This window comes from Sminthopsis crassicaudata, chromosome 1, assembly GCF_048593235.1.
Source record: "Sminthopsis crassicaudata isolate SCR6 chromosome 1, ASM4859323v1, whole genome shotgun sequence".
NCBI classification, from domain to species: Eukaryota; Metazoa; Chordata; class Mammalia; order Dasyuromorphia; family Dasyuridae; genus Sminthopsis; species Sminthopsis crassicaudata.
The window spans coordinates 147,203,323-147,226,690 of record NC_133617.1 but is presented as its reverse complement, the minus strand read 5'-3'; the positions used below and the strand labels follow the sequence as shown (position 1 = coordinate 147,226,690).

General features: G+C 32.9%; 1 protein-coding gene across 1 annotated transcript in view; it reads left to right on the top strand.

Moving 5' to 3' along the window:
* PLEKHF2 (pleckstrin homology and FYVE domain containing 2) overlaps positions 1-22,426 on the top strand; it is a 30,228-nt gene extending 7,802 nt beyond the window's left edge. Inside the window, exon 2 of the mRNA XM_074269095.1 lies at positions 19,760-22,426. Coding sequence (XP_074125196.1) covers positions 19,774-20,523 — 750 coding nt within the window. The 5' untranslated portion in view covers positions 19,760-19,773 and the 3' untranslated portion in view covers positions 20,524-22,426. The remainder of the gene's footprint in view (positions 1-19,759) is intronic.
* The last annotated feature ends 942 nt before the right edge of the window (positions 22,427-23,368 follow it).

Sequence of the window (23,368 nt, the reverse complement as noted above, 5' to 3'; positions counted from 1 at the left end):
TTATACTCACTCCTTAGCATCAATCTCTGAAGAGTCTTAATTTCCTATAAAGTTTATTTTTAGTCTTTTTTCAGAGGTTCCTAGTCCTTTCAATTGTTACTCCATTTTTCATAACATTACTTTGTACTTACTTTGTTCTATGGATATTTTAGCTTCCTCTCAACCATTATTTATAAATACCTTGGAAGGAGTAAAAATAATTCAGTTGGTAAAAATCTTATTTAAAATTGAAAAGAATTTTATCTAGGACTCATTGCCAAACCATAGATTTAGAGAAATAACAATAAGTTCAAAATTCTAACATAAAATGACCACAAATCTGCAATTTATAATGCATCAAACTCGTAGCGTGGCAAAACAATGTGACATTTGCTTTGGAAGAAGAGTAATTTTACAGGACAGTTTAGCTTTTGAGCCTCTCCATCTTTAACCACATAAATATATACACTTTATTATTTCTTTCTTTTTCTATAGGATACTTTGAGGATTTAGTAGTGAGGTAGTAAGATTTGGGTTTTAGTTATATATGACTACATGTTGCTGACTATGCTACTGAGAAATGACAACCTGTACATAGTTGGTAGAAAGAACAACACTGGAATGAAATATTGTAAATGTTCCTTGGGGAGTAGATGATGACCCTTTTCTGCTTATGAGTAATCCTTTGTCATAACAACCATCACCCATAGTCTTAGGCATGTATAAAATTGGTGTATTGGGATCCAGTACTGACTTCATGTTTGGTATACAGTGGAGAAAACTAATGATCTTTGCCTCAAATTTGGCTCCAGGCATACATTTCTTTTTGCTCATGAGGCTAGTTCCAAGAAGTGATGGGGGAAATAACTGCATGTGTGCTTGCTGTTGGAAAACGATGGGGGAAATAACTGCATGTGTGCTTGCTGTTGGAAAACTATCTAGAACTTTAATTTTTTACCAGCAACGGCCTCCAAATCCAAAAATCAGGATGTTACTCTTAGATGATTACATAATAATGATGGTGGTGTCTTAATGGATAGAGTTCTGATGTTGGAGCTAGGATCTCCCAGGTTCAAGTTCTGACCCTTACGATATTTCTGTGATCCTGGGCAAGTCATTTAAATTTTTTAAGCTTCAGTCCTGGTCTAGTTTGTAAAATTATACCTATAGTATCCACTTCATAAGGTAGGTAAAAATGATGTATAAATGTCAGTTATTTTATAGTAACAATGGAAGGACACCCAGAATTGCAGATTGATAATAATTATGGTTAGCATTTACATATTTTATTTTTGATCCTCATTACAACACTGTTGGTTCTATTACTATCTTCATTTTAAAGATGAAAACAAGATTCTGAGTTTAACTGAAGGTCATAGAGATGTAAGATTTTGAATGTAAGTCTTTCTGATTTCAAGCCCAGCACTAAAGTTAGTCAGTAAACAATTAAGTGCCTTAAATGTGCTGAAGACTATGCTAAGCTTTGGGGGATAAATAAAGCTAAAAAACAGTTCTTGTCATCAAGCTCACAGTATATTGGAAAAGGTGGCAGCATTCCAATTACTATGTACAAATAAGCTATGTTATAGATCAATATAATCAATCAGTATATAATCAATAGAGGGAATGTTACAATTAAGAGAGATCAGGAAAGGTTTCCTTTAGAAGCTGGAATTTTAACTGGTTCTTATGTAGAGATAAGGAGAGGGAAAATTCCAGTGGAAATGTCCTGAAATCAAAGATGTAGGATCTTTTTTGAAGAACAGCAAATAAGCCAGTGTCATTGGGTATTACAGTAACCACTGTACTAAGCTACTAGGGCATCCTAGATGATAGCATTCACTCCTCATGCTAATCCTCCAATAGCATTTTGTATCTCGGAGCATTTATCTTGTATTAGATATTTGTATATGAACATGTCTTTCTTTTTCTAGAGCACGATTAATCATGTTCTGTGTGAAGTATCCTGTGCTAGGTATATGAGAGACATAAAGACTACTTGTTCTCAAGGTGTTCAGACTCTAGTTAAGGTGATTATACATGTTCACAAATAAATGTTATTCAAATTAGAAAATCAGATGAGAGAGAAATTTCTAAGATCAAAATCAGGGAAAAAGAAAGATCTGCATTCAGATTTCCACATTTACCATACTACTCTGTGATCTTTAGCAAGTCATATTAACTTTTCAGAATCCAGTTTTCTCATCTTTAAAAACGGGGATACTAATAAAAACTAGGGCACCTAGGTGGCACAGTGGATAGAGTGCCAAACCTTTAGGAAGACCTGAATTCAAATCTAGCCTCAGATTCTAGCTATGTGACCTTGGGCAAGTCACTTACTTGCTTGTAGAATTACCTATAGAAGAAAATGGAAAATCACTGTAATATCTTTGCCAAGCCCCAAATGGAGGTCATGAAGAGCCAGACATATCTGAAGTGATTGAATAATAATGACAAGTACTAGAAACTAATAGTGTTGTCATGAGAATCAAAATGTGTAATACTTATTTAAGAGGTATGGCATTTGAAACAGAGTTTAAAGGATATTGATGGAAAGGGGAGGCTTAGAAATTTTATAGAAATGAGATAGAACAAAATGTCATCCAATTCGATCCCCTGATTTCAGGTATGAAAGATAGAGACAAGAGTTTATAGGATCTCATTATATAGGTTATAGACCAAAACTAATAGGTATGTGTTTTTACGTTTCTTAATGTTTGTAACATTAATAATTTAAACTGATAATAATTATAAACAAATATATACAAATAATACTTTTAAGCAGGTTTACTTTTGCAATTTCCAGTAAAATGATTGGTCTTCAGAGATATTTTATTGTTGAGATTTAATGATGAATGAAGAGAGAGTGTTGGCTGTGGTTTATTTGCTTGGACTTTGAGTGTTTTTATATTTTATAATTTTTAAAATAACGCTCATTTGTCTCAGAAATACATGTTCTCTCCTCTGTACCCATTGAAAAAAATATAATTTTTTTAGGAGGAAGATGAAATAATTGCTTAAAGGATATTTCATCTTGAGATTGACTTATTAATGAATCTCTTATACCCAATCTTAGTATATTCACTTAGGTACAATAATTAAGTAGACTGAGACATTTTTTAAAAATATATATTAAAACTTCTAATGAATTAAGATTTGATGTGTACCATTCACTGGCTTTTTTGCATATGTTAACATGATGGACTTCAAATTAGACAGCTTTGTTTTTCATCAGGCTGTTGTTTCTCAAGGATTGATTTGAAATCAAAGCTGCTTTGCTTAAGATCTTTTATTAATAATTGCTCTCCTAAAGTTGTTCTGTTGATGTGCTTTCACATTGCTAAAAGGGAAAAAAAAGTGACAAACTTTTCTGGCCAAAAAAAAAAAAAAAAGCATGACACAGTAAGTTTAAAGGGTTGGTGTGTGATTCAGGAATATTTGTATTCAGGGACTGTAATGTTGAACAAGTTAAGAGCTTTTGGGGCTCCAGGTAACTCGTTAGTTTCAGAATAGCTGCCTGATAATAGCTAATAATAGTTAGCATTTATGTTGTCTGCTATCTGCCAGGAATCCTGCTGGTATTTTTTGTTTCATTTGCTTTTTAAAGTAATCTTGGGAGGTGATGCTGTTGCTATTTTTACTATACAGATGAGGAAAGTGAGGCAAGTAAAGGGTAATGTCTTGCCCAGGACCATACAGTGTCCTGTGGCTAGATTTGAAAAGGCAAATCAGTATCTTTGCCAAGAAAGCCCCAAATAGGTTCACAGAGTCAAATATAAAAATGACATGTCATTGATGCTTAGATCTGCTTATGCAGCCCTAATCTCTCTTATTGAACTACAGTCAATCAAACATTTCCATTTGCCTTTTGAACAGTCCCATTGTCATCTCAAACTCAGCATTTCAAATACTTATTTATTTTCCTTAACTCCCCTTTTCTAAATTTTTTCATTGCTGTTGAAGGTATTACGATACATCCTTGGACTCCTCATTAGATACCATCTTGGATTTTTTTCTTCATTCTCATCCCACATATCCTATATGTTGCTATATCTTGTATTTTCTGTCTTCATCTCTTTTCTATATGTCATCTTCATTAACATTACCACCTCCTAGTTCAGGCCTTCAAATCACCTGATCACCTCTCTTCTAGATTGTTGAAAGTAGCCTTCTAATTAGTCTCCCTGTCTCATTTCTCTTCCCCCCTCCCCCATTTTTCCACTTAGATGCCAAAAAATGATTTTTAAAAACACTGGCTCATCTCTATCTTCCCTTCGGTCCCAAACAAAATAAAACAACTCGGTGTCTTCCACTTACCTACAGAAGCAAAAATGAAGCTTTCTGTTTGGGATTATAAAATTCACAATTATCTCCTGCCCTTCCCCACTTTTCTGTCACACACAGAGTGATGCCAGCTCTTTTTAAATTTTTGTTTGCTTTTTTACAAGGCACTCCAGAACTTTGTGCTGTCAGTCTCTCGAGTCTGGAATATTCTTCCTCCTTAGCTTCTTTCCCTGGCTCTTGAAAGACTCAGTTCAAATCTCATTTTTTTGCTAGAAGACTTTTCTTAGTCCCCTCTAGTGCTTTTCTCTCTTGAGATTACATTTTATCTGTTATTTATTTTGTAAGTAATCCTATTATTATTATTATTATTATTATTATTATTATTATTAAAACTTTTAATTTTCAAAACATATGTATGGATAATTTTCAACATTTTTTCCCTTCCTTTTCCCACCCCCTCTCTTAGACAGTAAGTAACCCAATCTTTGTTAATCCTGTGCAATTTTTCTGTACATATTTTCATAATTATCTTGTACAAGAAAAATCAGATCAACAAGGAAAAAAATGAGAGAAAACAAAATGCAAGTAAACAAGAAAAAGAGTGAAAATATTATGTTGTGATCCACACTCAGTTCCCACAGTCTTCTTTCTGGGTAGATGGCTCTCTTCATCACAAGACCATTGAAACTGGCCTGAATCTTCTCATTGTTGAAAAGAGCCAGATCCCATGGACCCACATTTAACACTACATACTAAGATTAGATCAAAATGGGTCCAAGATTTAGGCATAAAGAACGAAATCATAAATAAATTGGAGGAACATGGGATGGTTTACCTCTCAGACTTGTGGAGGAGGAAGGAGTTTGTGTCCAAGGGAGAACTAGAGACCATTATTGATCACAAAATAGAACATTTTGATTACACCAAATTAAAAAGTTTCTGCACAAACAAAACTAATGCAAACAAGATTAGAAGGGAAGTAACAAATTGGGAAAAAAATTTTACAGTTAAAGGTTCTGATAAAGGCCTCATCTCCAAAATATACAGAGAATTGACTTTAATTGATAAGAAATCAAGCCATTCTCCAATTGATAAATGGTCAAAGGATATGAACAGACAATTTTCAGATGATGAAATTAAAACTATTTCCACTCATATGAAAGAGTGTTCCAAATCACTAATGATCAGAGAAATGCAAATTAAGACAACTCTGAGGTATCATTACACACCTGTCAGATTGGCTAAGATGACAGGAACAAATAACGATGAATGTTGGAGGGGCTGTGGGAAAACTGGGACACTGATGCATTGTTGGTGGAGTTGTGAAAGAATCCAACCATTCTGGAGAGCAATCTGGAATTATGCCCAAAAAGTTATCAAAATGTGCATACCCTTTGACCCAGCCATACTACTACTGGGCTTATACCCCAAGGAACTACTAGAGAAGGGAAAGGGACCTGTATGTGCCAAAATGTTTGTGGCAGCCCTTTTCATAGTGGCTAGAAGCTGGAAGATGAATGGATGTCCATCAATTGGAGAATGGTTGGGTAAACTATGGTATATGAATGTTATGGAATATTATTGTTCTATAAGAAATGACCAACAGGAGAAATACAGAGAGGCTTGGAGAGACTTACATCAACTGATGCTGAGTGAAACGAGCAGAACCAGAAGATCATTATACACTTCAACAATGATACTGTACGAGGATGTATGCTGATGGAAGTGGATTTCTTCAACATAGAGAAGAGCTAATCCAATTCCAATTGATTAATGATGGACAGAACCAGCTACATCCAGAAAAGGAACACTGGGAAATGAATGTAAACTGTTATTTTTGCCTTCTGAATCCAATTCTTCCTGTGCAACAAAAAATTCGGTTCTACACACATATATTGTATCTAAATTATACTGTAATATATTTAACATATATAAGACTGCTTGCCATCTGGGGGAGGGGGTTGGGGGAGGAAGGGAAAAAATCTGAATAGAAGTAAGTGCAAGGGATAATGTTGTAAAAAATTACCCATGCATATGTACTGTCAAAAAATGTTATAATTATAAAATAAAATAAAAAATTAAAAAAAAAAAAAAAAAAAAAAGAAAAGAGCCAGATCCGCCAGAATTGATCATTGTATAATCTTATTGCCTATACAATGATCTGGTTCTATTCATTTCACTTAGCATCAGTTCATAATAAGTCTCTCCAGGCCTCTCTGAAATCATCCTCCTGATCGTTTCTTTTCTTTTTCCTTTTTTTGGTTAAGGCAATTGGTGTTAAGTGACTTGCCCAGGGTCTCACAGCTAGGAAGTGTTAAGTGTCTGAGGCCACATTTGAACTCAGGTCTTCCTGAATTCAAGTCTAGTGCTCTATGCACTGCACCACCTTGCTGCCCCCACTCCTGATCATTTCTTACAGAACAATAATATTCCAAAACATTCATATACCATAACTTATTCAGCCATTCTCCAACTGATAGATGCCCATTCAGTTTCCAATTCCTTACCACTATAAAAAGGGCTGCCCCAAACATTATTGCACATGTGGGTCTCTTCCCTCCTTTATGATCTCTTTGGGATATAAGCCCAGTAGAAACACTGTTGGATCAAAGGGTATGCACTGTTTGAAAGGCCTTTGGGCATAGTTCTAAATTGATCTCCAGAATGGTTGGATCAGTCCAGGACTCCACCAACAATGTGTTAATGTCCCAGTTTTCCCACATCCCCTCCAACATTTGTCAATGTCTTTTCCTGTCATCTTAGCCAATCTGAAAGGTGTGCAAATAATCACTTATTTTCATGTTATTCTTTCATTAGAAAGTGAAACTCTTTTATGACAGGGACTGTTTTGCTTTTATTTCATTTATCAGACTTAATAAGTACTTTAATAAATTATTTTTAACTGATTAGAAGAGTTTGCTTCTCTTAGTGATAGGGCTTAGGTAGAGTATCCTGGAGACAGGATACATTATTATAAAACCTTTAAAAATATATAGCAAATGATAATTTTTAGAAATTAAAAATCTGAAATTCTACCAACTAAGTATAGAAAAGAAAGGTTATAAGAAAAGACAGTAATAGTTACAGACCTTAAGGTTTGTATTTCTTTTAATAATTTAGAAAATTTTAATGACTTTTTCCCTAAATGTAAGACTATGAAAGTATGTGTGGTAAAGATTTCTTTTCAGTACTGTGTATTAGCTTATTTTAAATGAAATCTGAAAACTCATTACTTTTTTTGTTTTGCTAAAATAAGTAGTTTTCATATCAAACTTAGATCAATATGATTATTATAAATGATTTGTACTGTAGAAGTTCTTGCCATTTTTTAAAGACTAGGGAAACTTCTTTGTCATAGTTATTCAATTGGTGATAGTTGAAAAGAGGTGAATTGGTTCTTTTTTGCTTTTGAAAATAATACTTAAAATAATAAATAAATAAAGTTCATGTTAATATAATAAAGAATAATTAATAAAAATTTTCTTGTGAACTTTTTCAACTTTTTAAACAGTTCAGTCTATCAGAATGTAAGCTTCTTATGGACTGAAACTTTTTTTTATTTCTTAGCAAAGTAGATTGTATTATTTGTTGAATTGAATTACCTTTGGGCAATAAAAATGAGATTTGTAATTATCTCTATAACAAAGTTAGTGTTGAACAGCTTTTTAAGAAATATATTATATATATATATTTATTAAAGCTTTTTAGATATAAAACATATGCATGGGTAATTTTTCAACATTGACCCTTGCAAAACCTTTTGTTCCAAATTTTCCCCTCCTTCCCCCCAGCCTCTCCCCTAGCTGGCAGGGGAGTCCAAAACATGTTAAAAATGTCAAAATATATGTTAAATCCAATATATGTATACATATTTATACATTTATCTTGCATAAGAAATCAAGAAGGAAGAAAAAACAGAAAACAAAATATAAGCGAACAACAACAGGAAAGAGTGAAAATGCTATGTTGTGGTCCATACTCAGTTCCCACAAGGCTGTCTTTGGGTGCAGATGGCTCTCTTCATCACTGAACAAGTGGAACTGGTTTGAATCATCTCATTGTTGAAGAGAGCCCTGTCCATCAGAATTGATCATTGTATAGACTTGTTGCCATGTATAATGATCTCCTGGTTCAGCTAATTTCACTTAGCATCAGTTCATGTAAGTCTCTTCAAGCCTCTTTAAAATCATTCTGTTGGTTGTTTCTTACAGAACAGTAGTATTCCATAAAACATTCATATACTATAATTTATTCAGCCATTCTCCAACTTATGGGCATCCATTCAGTTTCCAGTTTGTTGCCACTACAAAAAGGGCCACCACAATCATTTTTGCACATGTGACTCCCTTTCCCTCCTTTAAGATCTCTTTGGGATATAAGCCCAGTAGAAACACTTGCCTGGATCAAAGGGTATTATGCACAGTCTGATAACTTTTTGAGCATAGTTCCAAATTGCTCTCCAGAATGGTTGGATCCAGCAACCGTTCCACCAACAATGTATCTATCAGTGTCCCAGTTTTCCCACATCCCCTCCAACATTGGTCATTGTTTCTTGTCATCTTAGTCAATCTGACAGGTGTGTAGTGGTATTTCAGAGTTGTTTTAATATCATCAAAATTATCTATTTTGTGATCAATAATAATCTCTAATTCTTCTTTGGTCACAAATTCCTTCTTCCTTCACAGATCTGAGAGGTAAACTATTCTATGTTCTTCTAATTTGTTTATAATATTCTTTATGTCTAGGTCATAAACCCATTTTGACTTTTATCTTGTTATACAGTGTTAGGTATGGGTCAATGCCTAATTTCTGCCATACTACTTTTCAATTTTCCCAACAGTTTATGTCAAATAGTGAATTCTTATCCCAAAAGCTTGTTAAACACTAGATTACTATAAGTCATTGACTATTTTGTCCTGTGAACCTAACCAATTCCAATGATCCAACTACTCTACTTCTTAGCCAGTACCAAATCACTTTGAATGACTACTTTATAATATAGTTTTAGATCTGGTACAGCTAGGCCACCTTCATTTGCTTTTCTTTTAATTAATTCCCTTGAAATTCTTGACTTTTTGTTCTTCCAGATGAATTTTGTTGTTATTTTTTCTAGATCAGTAAAATAGTTTTTTGGGAGTTTCATTGGTATAGCACTAAATAAATAGATTAGGTAGTATTGTCATCTTTATTATATTCACTCGATCTATCCAAGAGCACTTGATATTTTTCCAGTTGGTTAGATCTGACTTTATTTGTGTGGAAAGTGTTTTGTAGTTTTGCTTGTGTAGTTCCTGACCCTCCATTAGCAGATAGATTCCCAAATATTTTATCCTAGCGGCACTTATTTTAAATGGAATTTCTCTTTGTATCTCTTGCTGTTGGATTTTGTTAGTCCTGCATAAAAATGATGATGATTTATGTGGGTTTATTTTGTATCCTGCAACTTTGCTCAAGTTGTGAATTATTTCTAATAGCTTTTTAGTTGATTCTCTGGGGTTCTCTAAGTATACCATCATATCATCTGCAAAAAGTGATAATTTGGTTTCCTCATTACCTACTCTAATTCCTTTAATCTCTTTTTCTTCTCTTATTGCCAAAGCTAGCATTTCTAAAACTATTGAATAGTAATGGTGATAGTGGACAACCTTGTTTCATCCCTGATCTTATTGAGAATGGTTCCAATTTATTCCCATTACATATGATTCTTGCTGATGTTTTTTTTTTTTTAATTTTATATAATTTTTTTATTTATTTAGATTTTTTATAATATTATCCCTTGTATTCATTTTTCCAAATTATCCTCCCCCTCTCTCCACTCCCTACCCCCGATGACAGCAATCCCATATGTTTTACATGTGTTACAATATATGTATGTAAATACCATTTTCTTGTTGCACATTAAGTATTAGATTCCAAAGGTATAAGTAACCTGGGTAGATAGACAGTAGTGCTAACAATTTACATTCACTTCCCAGTGTTCCTTCTCTGGGTGTAGTTATTTCTGTCCATCATTGATCAACTGGAAGTGAGTTGGATTTTCTTTATGTTGAAGATATCCACTTCCATCAGAATACATCTTCATACAGCATTGAAGTATACAGAGATCTTCTGGTTCTATCCATTTCACTCAGCATCAGTTGATGTAAGTCTCTCCATGCCTCTCTGTATTCCTCCTGCTGGTCATTTCTCACAGAGCAATAATATTCCATAACCTTCATATACCATAATTTACCCAACCATTCTCCAATTGATGGACATCCATTCATCTTCCAGTTTCTAACTACAACAAAAAGAGCTGCCACAAACATTTTGGCACCTACAGGTCCCTTTCCGCTCTTTAGTATTTCTTTGGGATATAAGCCCAATAGCAGCACTGCTGGGTCAAAGGGTATGCACAGTTTGATAACTTTTTGGGCATAGTTCCAAATTGCTCTCCAGAATGGATGGATTCTTTCACAACTCCACCAGCAATGTATTAGTGTCCCAGTTTTCCCACATCCCCTCCAACATTCATCATTATTTGTTCCTGTCATGTTAGCCAATCTGATAGGTGTGTAGTGGTATCTCAGAGTTGTCTTAATTTGCCTTCAGTAGTGATTTGGATATGAGTGGATATAGTTTCAATTTCATCATCTGAGAATTGTCTGTTCATATCCTTTGAACATTTATCAATTGGAGAATGGTTTGATTTCTTATAAATTAGGGTCAGTTCTCTATATATTTTGGAAATGAGACCTTTGTCAGAACCTTTAACTTTAAAAATATTTTCCCAATTTGTTACGTCCCTTCTAATCTTGTTTGCATTAGTATTGTTTGTCCAGAAACTTTTTAGTTTGATATAATCAAAATCTTCTATTTTGTGATCAATAATGATCTCTAGTTCTCCTCTGGTCATAAATTCCTTCCTCCTCCACAGGTCTGAGAGGTAGACTATTTTCTGTTTCTCTAATCTATTTATTATCTCATTCTTTATGCCTAAATCATGGACCCATTTTGATCTTATCTTGGTATATGGTGTTAAGTGTGGATCCATATCTAGTTTCTGCCATACTAATTTCCAGTTTTCCCAACAGTTTTTTCCAAATAATGAATTTTTATCCCTAATGTTGGTATCTTTGGGTTTGTCAAAGATTAGATTGCTATAGATGTACCCTTTTTTGACCTTTGTATTTAATCTGTTCCACTGATCTACTATTTCTTAACCAATACCAAATGGTTTTGGTGGCTGTTGCTATATAATACTCTCTAGTGTTTTTAATAGGAATGGATGTGTTGGATTTTATCAAATGCTTTTTCTGCATCTATTGAAATAATCATATGTGAACAGCTTTTTAATGAAAAAAATGAAAGGAGTTTTAATTGTATTAGTTGAAATGCTTTTTAGTATTTCAGTAGGCTATCTCATAACAAAGAACTACTTTTTAAAGGCACTTTTTTGTATGTCTATCAGTCTTAAATTGACAGATTCAAACCTTGGTAATTGATGTCCCTGTTCTTGGACTACACTTGAGATAGCTTGAAGAATTCTTATTCAAATAGCATATTTTCTCATGAACAAGTATGTGGTTATCTAGAACTCATAAGGTTTAAAAGCTTTAAAGTAAGTGATTTTTCTAAAGTTGTAGTTATTAAAATAAAAAGTGACTGCCCCAAGAAAAATAACTTTTGCTCTTTTGACTTTATTAAATGTAGTGTTGTCAACTTCAGTGCTAAATCTTCCTTATTGGCAATTAGATAAAATAAAATGTAATTTGTAATATGGCTTTTCCATCCCTAATTTAGTTGATTTATCGGAACAGAAGAGGAAGCACACTACCCTAAAATAGTAAATTTACCCAAGGGAGTATGTAACATTCTTCCCCACCCTTCATTTTGTTCCTCTTTCTTTTTGAATGTTTCTTTCAAGTTCCAGTATAGTATTGTTAATGTAACTACAAATTAATATTGACTCAAGGTCTGTTGATGGCCATAACACTTGAAAACTGAAAGAGACTTTAGAAATATTTTAATGTAATATCTTAATTTTCAGAGGAAGAAATTGAAGTATAGACAAGTTAAGAGACTTGAGGAATATTGTTAAAGTTAGTGATAGTGTTGGGAATAACACCCATGGTTTATGACTCAGGGCCTTTTCCATTTACTCTCCATTATACTTCCAACTATTTTTAAATTAGTAAAATTTATTGATATAATAAATCTCATAATTCAGTTGGAAGGAATTTTGAAAAGAAAGTCATTTAGTCTATATATTAAATGTTGTCTATGTGCCGGTTACTGTAGGAGATACAAAAAAAAAGACAGTTTCAACTGGCTTCAGGATCATAGTCTTAATTTATATCTCCACAAACAGCCTTTGAGCCTGAGCTGTAGTTTACCTACCCACAAGATTATGTATTTTTTAATAGTATCTTATTTTCCCAAATACATGTAAAGATAATTTTCAACATATGTGTTTTTGCAAAACTTTGTGTTCTAAGCTCTTCTCTCTCCCCAAGACAGCAAGCAATCTAAAATATGTTTAAAAGAATTGTACATATTTAACTGTTCTATATTTGTCATGTTGTGCAAGAAAAATCAGACCAAAAAGGGAGAAAAAACTATTAAGAAAGAAAAAAGCAAAAAAGGTAAAAATGCTTTGATCTATATTCAGTCTCTCCATAGTTCTCTCTCTGGATGTGATTGGCATTTTCCAACTCAAGTCTTTTGGAATTGCTTTGAATCAACTCATTGTTGAGATAAAGAGCTAAGTCCATCACAGCTGATCATCGCATTGTTACTGTGTAAAATGTTCTCTTGGTTTTGCTTACTTCACTCAGAATCAGTTCATGAGGTCTTTTCAGGCTTTTCTGAAATCAGTCTATTTATCATTTCTTATAGAATAATGCTGTTTCATTCATTACCTTCATATGCCATAACTTTTTAAGACATTTCCCAATGGATAGGTTATCCATTCAATTTCTAATTCCTTGCCACCAAAACAGCTCTTGCATTTTTTTTGCATATAGTTAGGTCTTTTGCCTCTTTTATGCTCTCCTTGGGATATAGACCCAGTAGTGAGACTGCCTGGAACAGAGGTTATGTACAGTTTTATAGCCCTTTGGGCATAGTTTCAAATTGTTCTCATTTCACAATTCCCAACAATGAATTAATGTTCCAGTTTTCCCTGCAGCCCCTCCAACATTTATTATATTTTTTTCTCTATCATTTTAGCCAATTTGAGAGGTATCAAGTGGTACCTCAGGAGTTTTCTTAATTTGCATTTCTTTAATCAATATTAATTTAGACCATTTTTTCACATGACTAGAAATGGCTTTTAATTTCTTCATTTGAAAATTGTTCATATCCTTTGACCATTTATCAATTTAGGAATGACTTGTATTATAAGTTTGTCAGTTCTCTATATATTTTAGAAATGAGGCTTTTATCAGGAACATTGGTTGTAAGAAAAAAAAAAAGTCCCCCCCCCTTATCTTCTAATCTTGGCTGCATTGGTTTTGTTTGTGCAAAACAAACCCTTTTTAATTTAATGTAATTAAAATGATCCGTTTTATATTTTATAACATTCTCTAATTCTTTGACCAATAAATTCCTCTTCTCCACAGATCTGATAAAATTATCTCTTGCTCTCCTGGTTTGCTTCTAGGGGGCACAGTGGAGATTGCCCCAATGTTTTGCAGGGGGACAGATGCCTCTCACTGATTTTCTGCTGTGCTTTGGCTTTCTCATTGAGCTGGATTGAACTGGCCAAGTCTTGCCTGTTATTCCAGGTTTGGGGGCTCACAATTTGCCTTTTGTGGTTGCTTCTGAGGGAAGCTGAGTAGAGCTCAGGCAGTGCCTTTGCTTCTCTCTCCCGTCTTGGCTCTACCTTCTCACAAGATTATATTAAGGATCATACTTGCAATAAAAAGAACAGATTTTCAGTTCAGTTGGTTCTCTTCTCAGTATTATTTTTTAGGAAAGATTTTGCCTCTTGTATTACATATATTGAAGAACATGATAGCTATATTAAAATGTTTAGTAAAATAAATGCAAAATGTACCTCTTCCCCCCCCCAAAAAAAAAAAAGATTAAGAAGGGAGCTGGAGTTTTAAAATTCTTATCTGTACTTTTAAAGAGATTCTAATATCAGGAATCCTTTTTTAAAGTTATTTTCTAATGAACTTTATAGTTATTGACATTTTGTTTACACATTAAGCTTTGGTTTCTGAAGTTGTATTATGCCAGATTGTGCAGATTACTTACAAAAAGATTTTAGAGATGGAAATAAGAAAATAACAACTTTTCTATTTCTAAAATCATTGTGAGCATTCGGTATCGAGAATATCTTTGAAAATATGAGAAGAAAACTTCAAGATTTTCACAAATGATATTCTATAGCAGATAACATCTGTAACAATCACAATAGTTAAAGATGCAGAAAATACTAGATCCTACAATAGTTATTTGATTATTTGAAGCATTTGATTCAATAGAGTGACATATTTAACTTGTTTCATGTTATATATGTCAGCTATTCATTATTGCTGTTCATCTTGTTTTCTGTTTTTGATGAAGTTCAATTGGAAATAGCCCTGGGACAATTCTGTCTGCCTAGTAAGTATTGTTCCATATATATATATGTATATATGTATTTTGCTGATTTGGCAAATAAAAGTTTTGAGATAAAAGCTCATCTTTTGTAAGCTTTTTATAAAGCATCTTTGGGACCATTATAGTAGCAGACAGGACCAGTAGTCCTGTCAAGTACCATATCTCTCTCTTTTTAAAAATTTTCCATTTAATAGCATTTCATTTTTTTCCAATTACATGTAAAGATAGTTTTGACTTCAAAATTTTTCTCCCTGAACAATTTGAAACTGTACCCAAAGCGCTATGAAACAGTGCATATCCTTTGTTTCAGCAGTATCGCTACTGATCATAAAGAGATCAATAAAAAAGAGGGAAATAGAGATCATAGAGGAAAAAGAAATCATAAAAAAGTGAAAAGTATTCAATGTGCAAAAATGTTTGTAGCAGTCCTTTTTTGTAGTGGCAAGGAACTGGAAAGTGAATGGTTGCCCATCATTTGAGGAATGGTTGAATAAGTTATGGTATATGAATGTGGTGGAATATTATTGTTCTATAAGAAATGATGAGCAGGATGATTTCAGAGAGGCCTGGAGAGATTTACAAGAACTGATGCTAAGTGAAGTGAATAGAACCAGGAGAATGTAACAGTAACAAGCAAGATTATGTGTGATCAATTATGATGGACTTGGTTCTTTTCAACAATGAATCAGACTAGTATAAATTCAGAATGACCTGTGGCACAGATCAGGCAAAAATAAACCATAAGATCATTTGGGATAGATTTCTTTAAATTTGTGTATTTCTCATATCTTTTCGGCCACTTCAGTTTTGCGATCCTCGCAGAACAATACCCTCTCTGATGAGGACATACCATGCTAAGTGGCCCTCTGCCACCATCTCCCATGTCATACAATCAGTTCTAAAATTCTTAAGAGACCTTGAGGATGTCTTTGCATTGCTTTTTTTTGGCCTCCACATGAGTACTTGCCCTCTGTGTGTTATCTATAAAATAGTCTTTTTGGCAAACCATATGTTTGGCATTTAAACAGTGTATAGCCAGCCCAATGGATATGCACTATATGCAGGAGAGTTTGAATGCTTGGCAGTTTGGTTCGAGAAAGGACTTCAGTATCCAGTATCATCCTTCTGGTGATCTTCATTATCTTCCTAAGCATATTCAAATGGAAGCAATGTGCTGTCCAGGTTTCACCGGTGTAGAATGAGTTTATTAGGTTAACAACTCTTACAGACCTTCAGCTGAGTCTTTCCATACTTTCCTTTGGAGCTTTCCAGAATGAATGAGCTAATAACTCTGGCAGTGTGTATGTATCAACCTCATTATCAATTTGTACATCCCTGGAAAGTATACTGCCAAAATATTGATTACTAACTTCAGTTCATACCCCAAATTAGCTTTACTGAAGAGCTACAAAAAAGTCTAATGAAGATATTTTGATGAGGTTTGATTTAGGAACTTCCTGAGTACTTCCTGAGATAAATTCAAGGGGAATGGAAACAATGATTGCTAGTGGCCACTTTTTTAGCTTGTCCATTTCTGTCTTCCCCTCAAATCATAAATTTGATGATCAGAAAATTACTTGACATCATTTGAAGATTCATAATTTCATATTACATCTTCAGAATAAAAATAAAAAATATATAATATAAACAAATAAGAATATGATATAGAAATAAATATATATGTAATATTAAAATAAATATATAAAATAAATAAAAGATGAGTCTCCAAATGTAAAATAAAATTTCCCCAAATATTTTAAAAGATTGTACAAGACCTTTTAAGTTTGGGGTAGGATAGCAATCGTAAGAAACATCATTGAATTAGTGAGAATTGTATTACGTCCTTTAGCAAAGATGTTATTTTGTATGGAGCAAAAGTCTTTTAGATTGGAAACAAATTAACATTAGGTAGTATAGGCAGCTATTGGGTATATACTAATGGTTGGGAAATACTAAATAAGAAAACATCCCAAAGCACTATCCTGATTTGATTCTGAGATTGTCAACTTTATTTCATTCTTAGTCCATTTCTGAATAAACCTAAGTAAAATTTAGTAAATCCATCTTGTAAAGATGTAATTGTTGATTGTTATCTGTGATAAAGGAAAGCATTTTTTTATGATATATTAATCATGTCTTTAGAATTGACTTGCATTTATCTTTTCTTTTCTTTTTTTTTTTTTTTTTTAGACTGGCTTTTTTTCTAATCTTTTCATCTAATTATATAATTAGGTTCCTACTTGTTTCTTATGATACTTAAATAATTTGATTAGTTTGTAAAATACATATATTGTACAATCCATGAAACTGTGGAAAGAGCTCTTGATTCTAGAGTTAGAGGAGCTTGAACCAAATTTCCTCATCTATAAATGAATGAATATAATGTAAGATCTTTATATTCAGCTTCTAACTAATCTAACTGAATTTGCATTTATTGACTCATCAGTTAGGGTATCTTCAGTCCCAGGATCGGAAGTTCCAAAATATTATGGATTAAGTACCACAGAACTAAGTCTCTTGAGAGTCTAAAGGGCACACTGCAGTAGATTGGATGGTGAAAAGAAGTCTAAAGAGGATGATTGAAAGCTGGTCTGGGGTGGTATAACTGATGTGTTTTGGTGATGATTTGGATCTGCAGTGATCTGTAGGAATGAAGGCCAGTGATAGGATATTATTGATTGGTAACTAAGTAATTAAGAAATCTTCAACCCAGATTTAAGTTTCTATTATGCAACTCCATTTTCTTCTGATGAATATAGTATATAGTAAAGCATTCTTATTGTAAACATAAAAGAAAAGCAAACTATGCTTAAATCAGAATTAGACTTGCCAGTAACTTAAAATTTTTATCCATCATATTTTTACTCGTTAAAAGCAGGCATATGTCACCAATGAGTGAATGTGTAGTATACATTGGTTCTGTATACATTAAAGCAGCTATTTCTACATTACAATTGTCTGCCCACAATCTGGGATCTGTTTGTGACAAATTATTTAAAGTAACACATATGCATAGTGAAGCAAAGCATTTGCCATATCCAAAAAGTCTCCATCTGCACCCTGTGTCCATCTCATGAGGGTGCATGGGATTCGTTTAATCATGAAATTGTGGTTTCTCAGTTATTAAATCCTTCAAAAAGTTGTCTTCACAGTGCTATTGTTATTGTACTACAACTTGTATGATATTCTTTGTTATGCTCATTTCATTCTACATTAGTTCATAGTTTTCTCCAAGTTTCTTTGAAAGTACCCCTCTTACATTTCTTATATGATAATAGTATTTCATTATATTTACATGCCATAATTTGTTTAGCCATTCTCCAATTGATAGGCACCCTTTTGTTACCATAAAAAGAGTTACTATAAATATTTTTGAACATAATAGATCCTTTTCCTCAACTCTTTAGGACTATGTGGCTAGTTTAAGGGTACTGCTGAGTCAAGGAGTAGAGTAATATTTGATAACTTATTTTAGCCAAATTCTTTTAAAAATAGTGTTGACTCAACAGGACTTAATAAAGATCAGGCTGAGAGAACTAACATTAAATAAGTCTACACTCTAGTATTTCTGAGTAATTTGCCATGGGTACTCTAGATTGGATAATTTAAATTGTAGCTGAAATATATTTACTACATTTTGACCTCTTCTCTTTTCTGCTTCTAACTTATGGACTCAGTACTTGTCCAATAGGGTGACATGAGAGATCTAGAGAGTCTTGGGTATGATTTATGGGATTTCAGAATCTATAATGGTAAAGCAAATAGTTCACAATTTAGTAATTTTGTGCTCAATATTGTTTGCTTTATCAAATTCAGGGCATTTAAATTCTGTAATTTTGCAACACAATTGGGCATTATCTGAGTTTTATTCCTTTCAATGTTAATGGATCTTATAGATCTTCCTTTCACTTACACATATTATAACATCTTGTGATTTAGTTGATGGTCTTCCAGAATTGCACTAGTTTAAAAATCCATTACATTGTGGACAGCTGGATCATGAATCTCTCCACATTTAGCTAAATAATGTATTTGCTTAGGCCTGTACTTTCCAAAGATGTAGCTTTTTTTGCATAACCTTCTACAACCCAGATTCATCTGAATAGCATAATGAAGCATGAGAAAGAGACTTTAATGGAAATCTATTCTTTTAAATGAGTTTCCATTTTTTGTCAAATCTTTGAATTCTTTGAGAGTTTGCTTGTATTTGAAGCGTAGAGACTATTGTAGTGTTGAAGACCAATCTGTGAATAGTTATGTGTACACTGTAGTTATGCAGAGTATAAGGACTGACATGTCATTTTTTTTGGTTTATACTACAGCTCCATCAGGTCAGTTGTATAAATTGTATGTCTGCATCTTGGACATGAGGAAATTCTCTTTTCTGTAAATGTGTAATCTCAGTGGTTAATGATATTAAACTTGGTCATTAATATCCTTTAAGCAAATCTCTTTTCTTCCTCCCTGCATGCTTCCATAATAAATTAGAACAAACTTTCTCCAGGCTCTAATTAAATAGGCAGTTCTTTGTTGCTTGGGATTCTACAAATATATTTCTTTGGTTTTATGAGAGTGTGTGGTTTTGAAATTATGAAACTTTTTGTCCAGTTTTTTAAGCTAAGCTTGGTGTCACACCTTTTTGATTTGGCTGTGAGTTCTTATCAGTAGAAAAAGTGCTGTTTGTCAAAATCTATAGGGGCTTTGATGATAAACACTATTTTGTGGGGCATTCAACTATTGTCTTGGTGATCTTAACTTTTCTACCAGGAATTTTGAAACACTTGACCTTTTTATAAAAAACTCAATTCAGCATATTAAATCTAGGTCAAGTAATTTGTCCTAGTTTTTGTGAACTTATGTAAATTTTCCCTGTGTTGCCAACAATTTTTCTTTTCTTTTTTTTTAGGTTACTAACAGAAGATGGTGGATCGATTGGCAAACAGTGAAGCAAATACTAGACGCATTAGTATAGTGGAAAACTGTTTTGGAGCAGCTGGACAACCCTTGACTATTCCTGGGCGAGTTCTTATTGGAGAAGGAGTATTGACTAAGTTGTGTAGAAAGAAGCCAAAAGCAAGGCAATTTTTCCTATTTAATGATATTCTTGTCTATGGCAATATAGTCATTCAGAAGAAAAAATATAACAAGCAGCATATAATTCCCCTGGAAAATGTCACTATTGATTCCATCAAGGATGAGGGGGACCTGCGGAATGGATGGCTTATCAAAACACCAACTAAATCATTTGCTGTTTATGCTGCTACAGCTACTGAAAAATCAGAATGGATGAACCACATAAATAAGTGTGTTACTGATTTACTCTCCAAAAGTGGGAAGACTCCCAGTAATGAACATGCTGCTGTCTGGGTACCTGACTCTGAGGCAACTGTGTGTATGCGATGTCAGAAAGCAAAATTTACTCCTGTTAATCGTCGTCACCATTGCCGCAAATGTGGCTTTGTTGTGTGTGGGCCTTGCTCTGAAAAGCGGTTTCTTCTACCTAGCCAGTCTTCCAAGCCTGTGAGGATTTGTGATTTCTGCTTTGAGCTGCTTTCTTCTGGGGACTTGGCTACATGTCAGCCTACTAGATCAGACTCTTATAGCCAATCAACTAAGTCCCCTTTGAATAATGTATCTGATGATGAAGATGATGAAGATAGTAGTGACTAAAGATATGAAAGTATTTTCAGAAACAGAATTGTGATCAGAGATAATCTACTTTGGGGGAGATTTATTATTGTGGCCTCCAAAAATTTCATTCTAGCCATAAATTTACCTGAGAAACTTCCAACCTATGTGCCTCAGTATACTCTATTGAGAATAGTTCACTCTTCTGCAGGGATAAACTATTGCAAATGTATCATATAATTTTCCACCTTCTTATACTTGAGTTTTTCTAGACTATCCTTTTCATACAAGGTTGGAAAAATTCAGTTAGAACTTAAAAAAAAAATTAACAGATCATATACTACATTGATATTTTCATCATTTCTGTATTTTGATATAAAAGAAAAGCATCATAAAATTATGGGAAACTGAATGTACTTTTGGATTAATAAGTTATTTACATAAGATTAGTAATTTTTCTAACTAGTGATTAAGGCCCCTAACAAACATCAGTGTCATTTATTTGGCATGACTTTGTTTTGCTTTTGATTTTTTTTGTGTGTGTGTGTGTGCCATGCAGTGCCTTATATTAATAGCACAGTTATTGGAAATAAGCCCCTATGTTTCCATTTTTTTTCAATTGTTATATAACAAAAAGAAAAACCCATTGGTGCTATTTGAAATAAATATGATAAAATTAGAGATTAAGAAAGTAAGTCCTAACCATGGCTACCAATTTGGGAGGTAGTCATTTCCACATGGGCATGTTTTTCCTATAAAATAGTTTAGAGTAATTCTATTCTTAACATTTTTATAGGTACCAAATTGTATGTGACAACTCAAAATTTTATTTTAATAAGGCTTTTTGTTTAAAAATTTACTTTTCAATTTATCAGGTTTATTTTGAGCCTTTTCAATACTATTAGTCTCTAATTTTAGTAAGAATTATTTTAAAAAGTAAATTGAATGACTTTAAAAGTTGAAGTAAAAGTAAAAAAAATTTCATCTAATATCTTCAAAAATAAGCAGTCTCTTCTAATCATTCAGTTATAAATGAATGAAAACTACCTTGTTAGAAATAGAAAAGAGACTTGGGCCTGAAAAGTTGGAATTAAATAATTTGCATAAATGATCAGTGCAGAAAATGTCTTTAATATACTTAAATATAAATAGCTTTCTATCCTTAGAGGTTTTCTTAGCCCGGTATAAAATAAACTTTGAGCTTAAAATGAATAATAGACCAGATTTTGTAAAGTTTTGTAAAATCTGAAACAATATTTCTATTTTTGTAAAATGATAGTATGTTTAGTTTGTTTCTGATGTCTTTGAAATCCATGAAAATAGAGTTAGGAGATGATCTTTCAAAATTGTGAGCTTTGCTCAATGTAGACTTATTTTTTTGAGAAGTGACCATTTCTGCACTGTTTGTAAACTTTGAGGCAGCCATTAGGCCAAAAGTATATTTATTGAATAAACCTGTGTGTATGTATTGCACTAGTTTTCCTGTTTATATGCTGGAGATAATTATAGTGGGTTTTTTGTATATAAAAATAATCAATTTAAAATGTATTAACTATAATTCTGGGCTCTTTTGTCTTAAAATTTGAATATATGGTGCAGATATCATGAGACTTGATTCATTAATTTACATTACCAAGAATTGTTAAAATGTCTTAAAATTAGATTGAAGCACTATTTTGGTTGATTTTCTTTTAATTTTTTAAAAGCTCCTTGTTTGCAGTATAAAGCAAAAGCACAGCAAGGTTGGTTTTCATTAAAAATAAATGCATTTTTTTCTTCTGAGAGATAACATTCACATACAGATACATTCAGGTATATGTACATAAGTAATGTGCTATGATTTTGTGTGTGTGTGTATCTGTGTCTGTGTCTGAGTGTGTACACACATCCCTGTTGCTTCATATTTATATTAGTTGCCTGAGAAATATGATAAAACCCGAGAACTGAGAAATTTGTTTTGTTTATATTCTGGTACATAGGAAACTAACCTATTTTAGGAGTCAAATAGACCTGTTCTGACATTTTTAGCCTGTTGATTATATTTTTATAATTGAAAATCCTCAGTTACTATTTTTCTAATTGAATGTGACCTGATATTTTTCTTGTAGTACAAATACGTAATTGAGTACTTTTTGCTTTCTTGTTTTTTCTTTTTTTTTAAATCTCTTTTGAGATGTTAACACTTATCCCCTAAATACCTTTTTCTACCCTTTAAAAAAAAAATTGAGTGAAAAAGCTTTCTTTCCTTTTTTTTTTTTTTTTTTTTTTTTTTTAACTTTCCCTCTTAAAACAAAATTTGTACTGTGCTGCACTGATCTTTGTAGCTGGAACCAAATTGCTGACAATTGTAGTTGGAGGAAGAAAACAAAGTTTCTATTGGAGGGAAAAAGCATGGTTTAAGTGAAAAGTACCTATTTAAAGAAATTGAAAGCCATTGGGGCCTGATATAAAAATTGTAATAAGGTAATGGTGCAGGTTAATATTACAATTTCTTATTGATGTATACATTGAATAAGTATACTTATTTCCATTTTGAATTTTTCACAAAATAGGTATGAACTGTGTTGGTGTAACTTAAAATTTTTGAAAGGGCTCAATACTTGTAATCTGTTTTCTGTCAGATTTACTAGTTTTTGTGCTCAAATATATCATGTAACTTTTAATCAGTGTATTTTCTCATTTCTTAGAATTACAGATTTAGAACTAAAGAGATATTAGAGGGAACATCAGAAGGTCTAGAATTGAGTATTTCTCCAGTAGATCAAGTGTGGAAATTCACATCAAAAGACTGAAATTTGTGGGCTCTACCACAAGTTGTCCAATCATGACAAGTTTTTTAAAAGCATATTAAATGGGGTGATTAAATGGATAGAGCACCAGCCCTGAA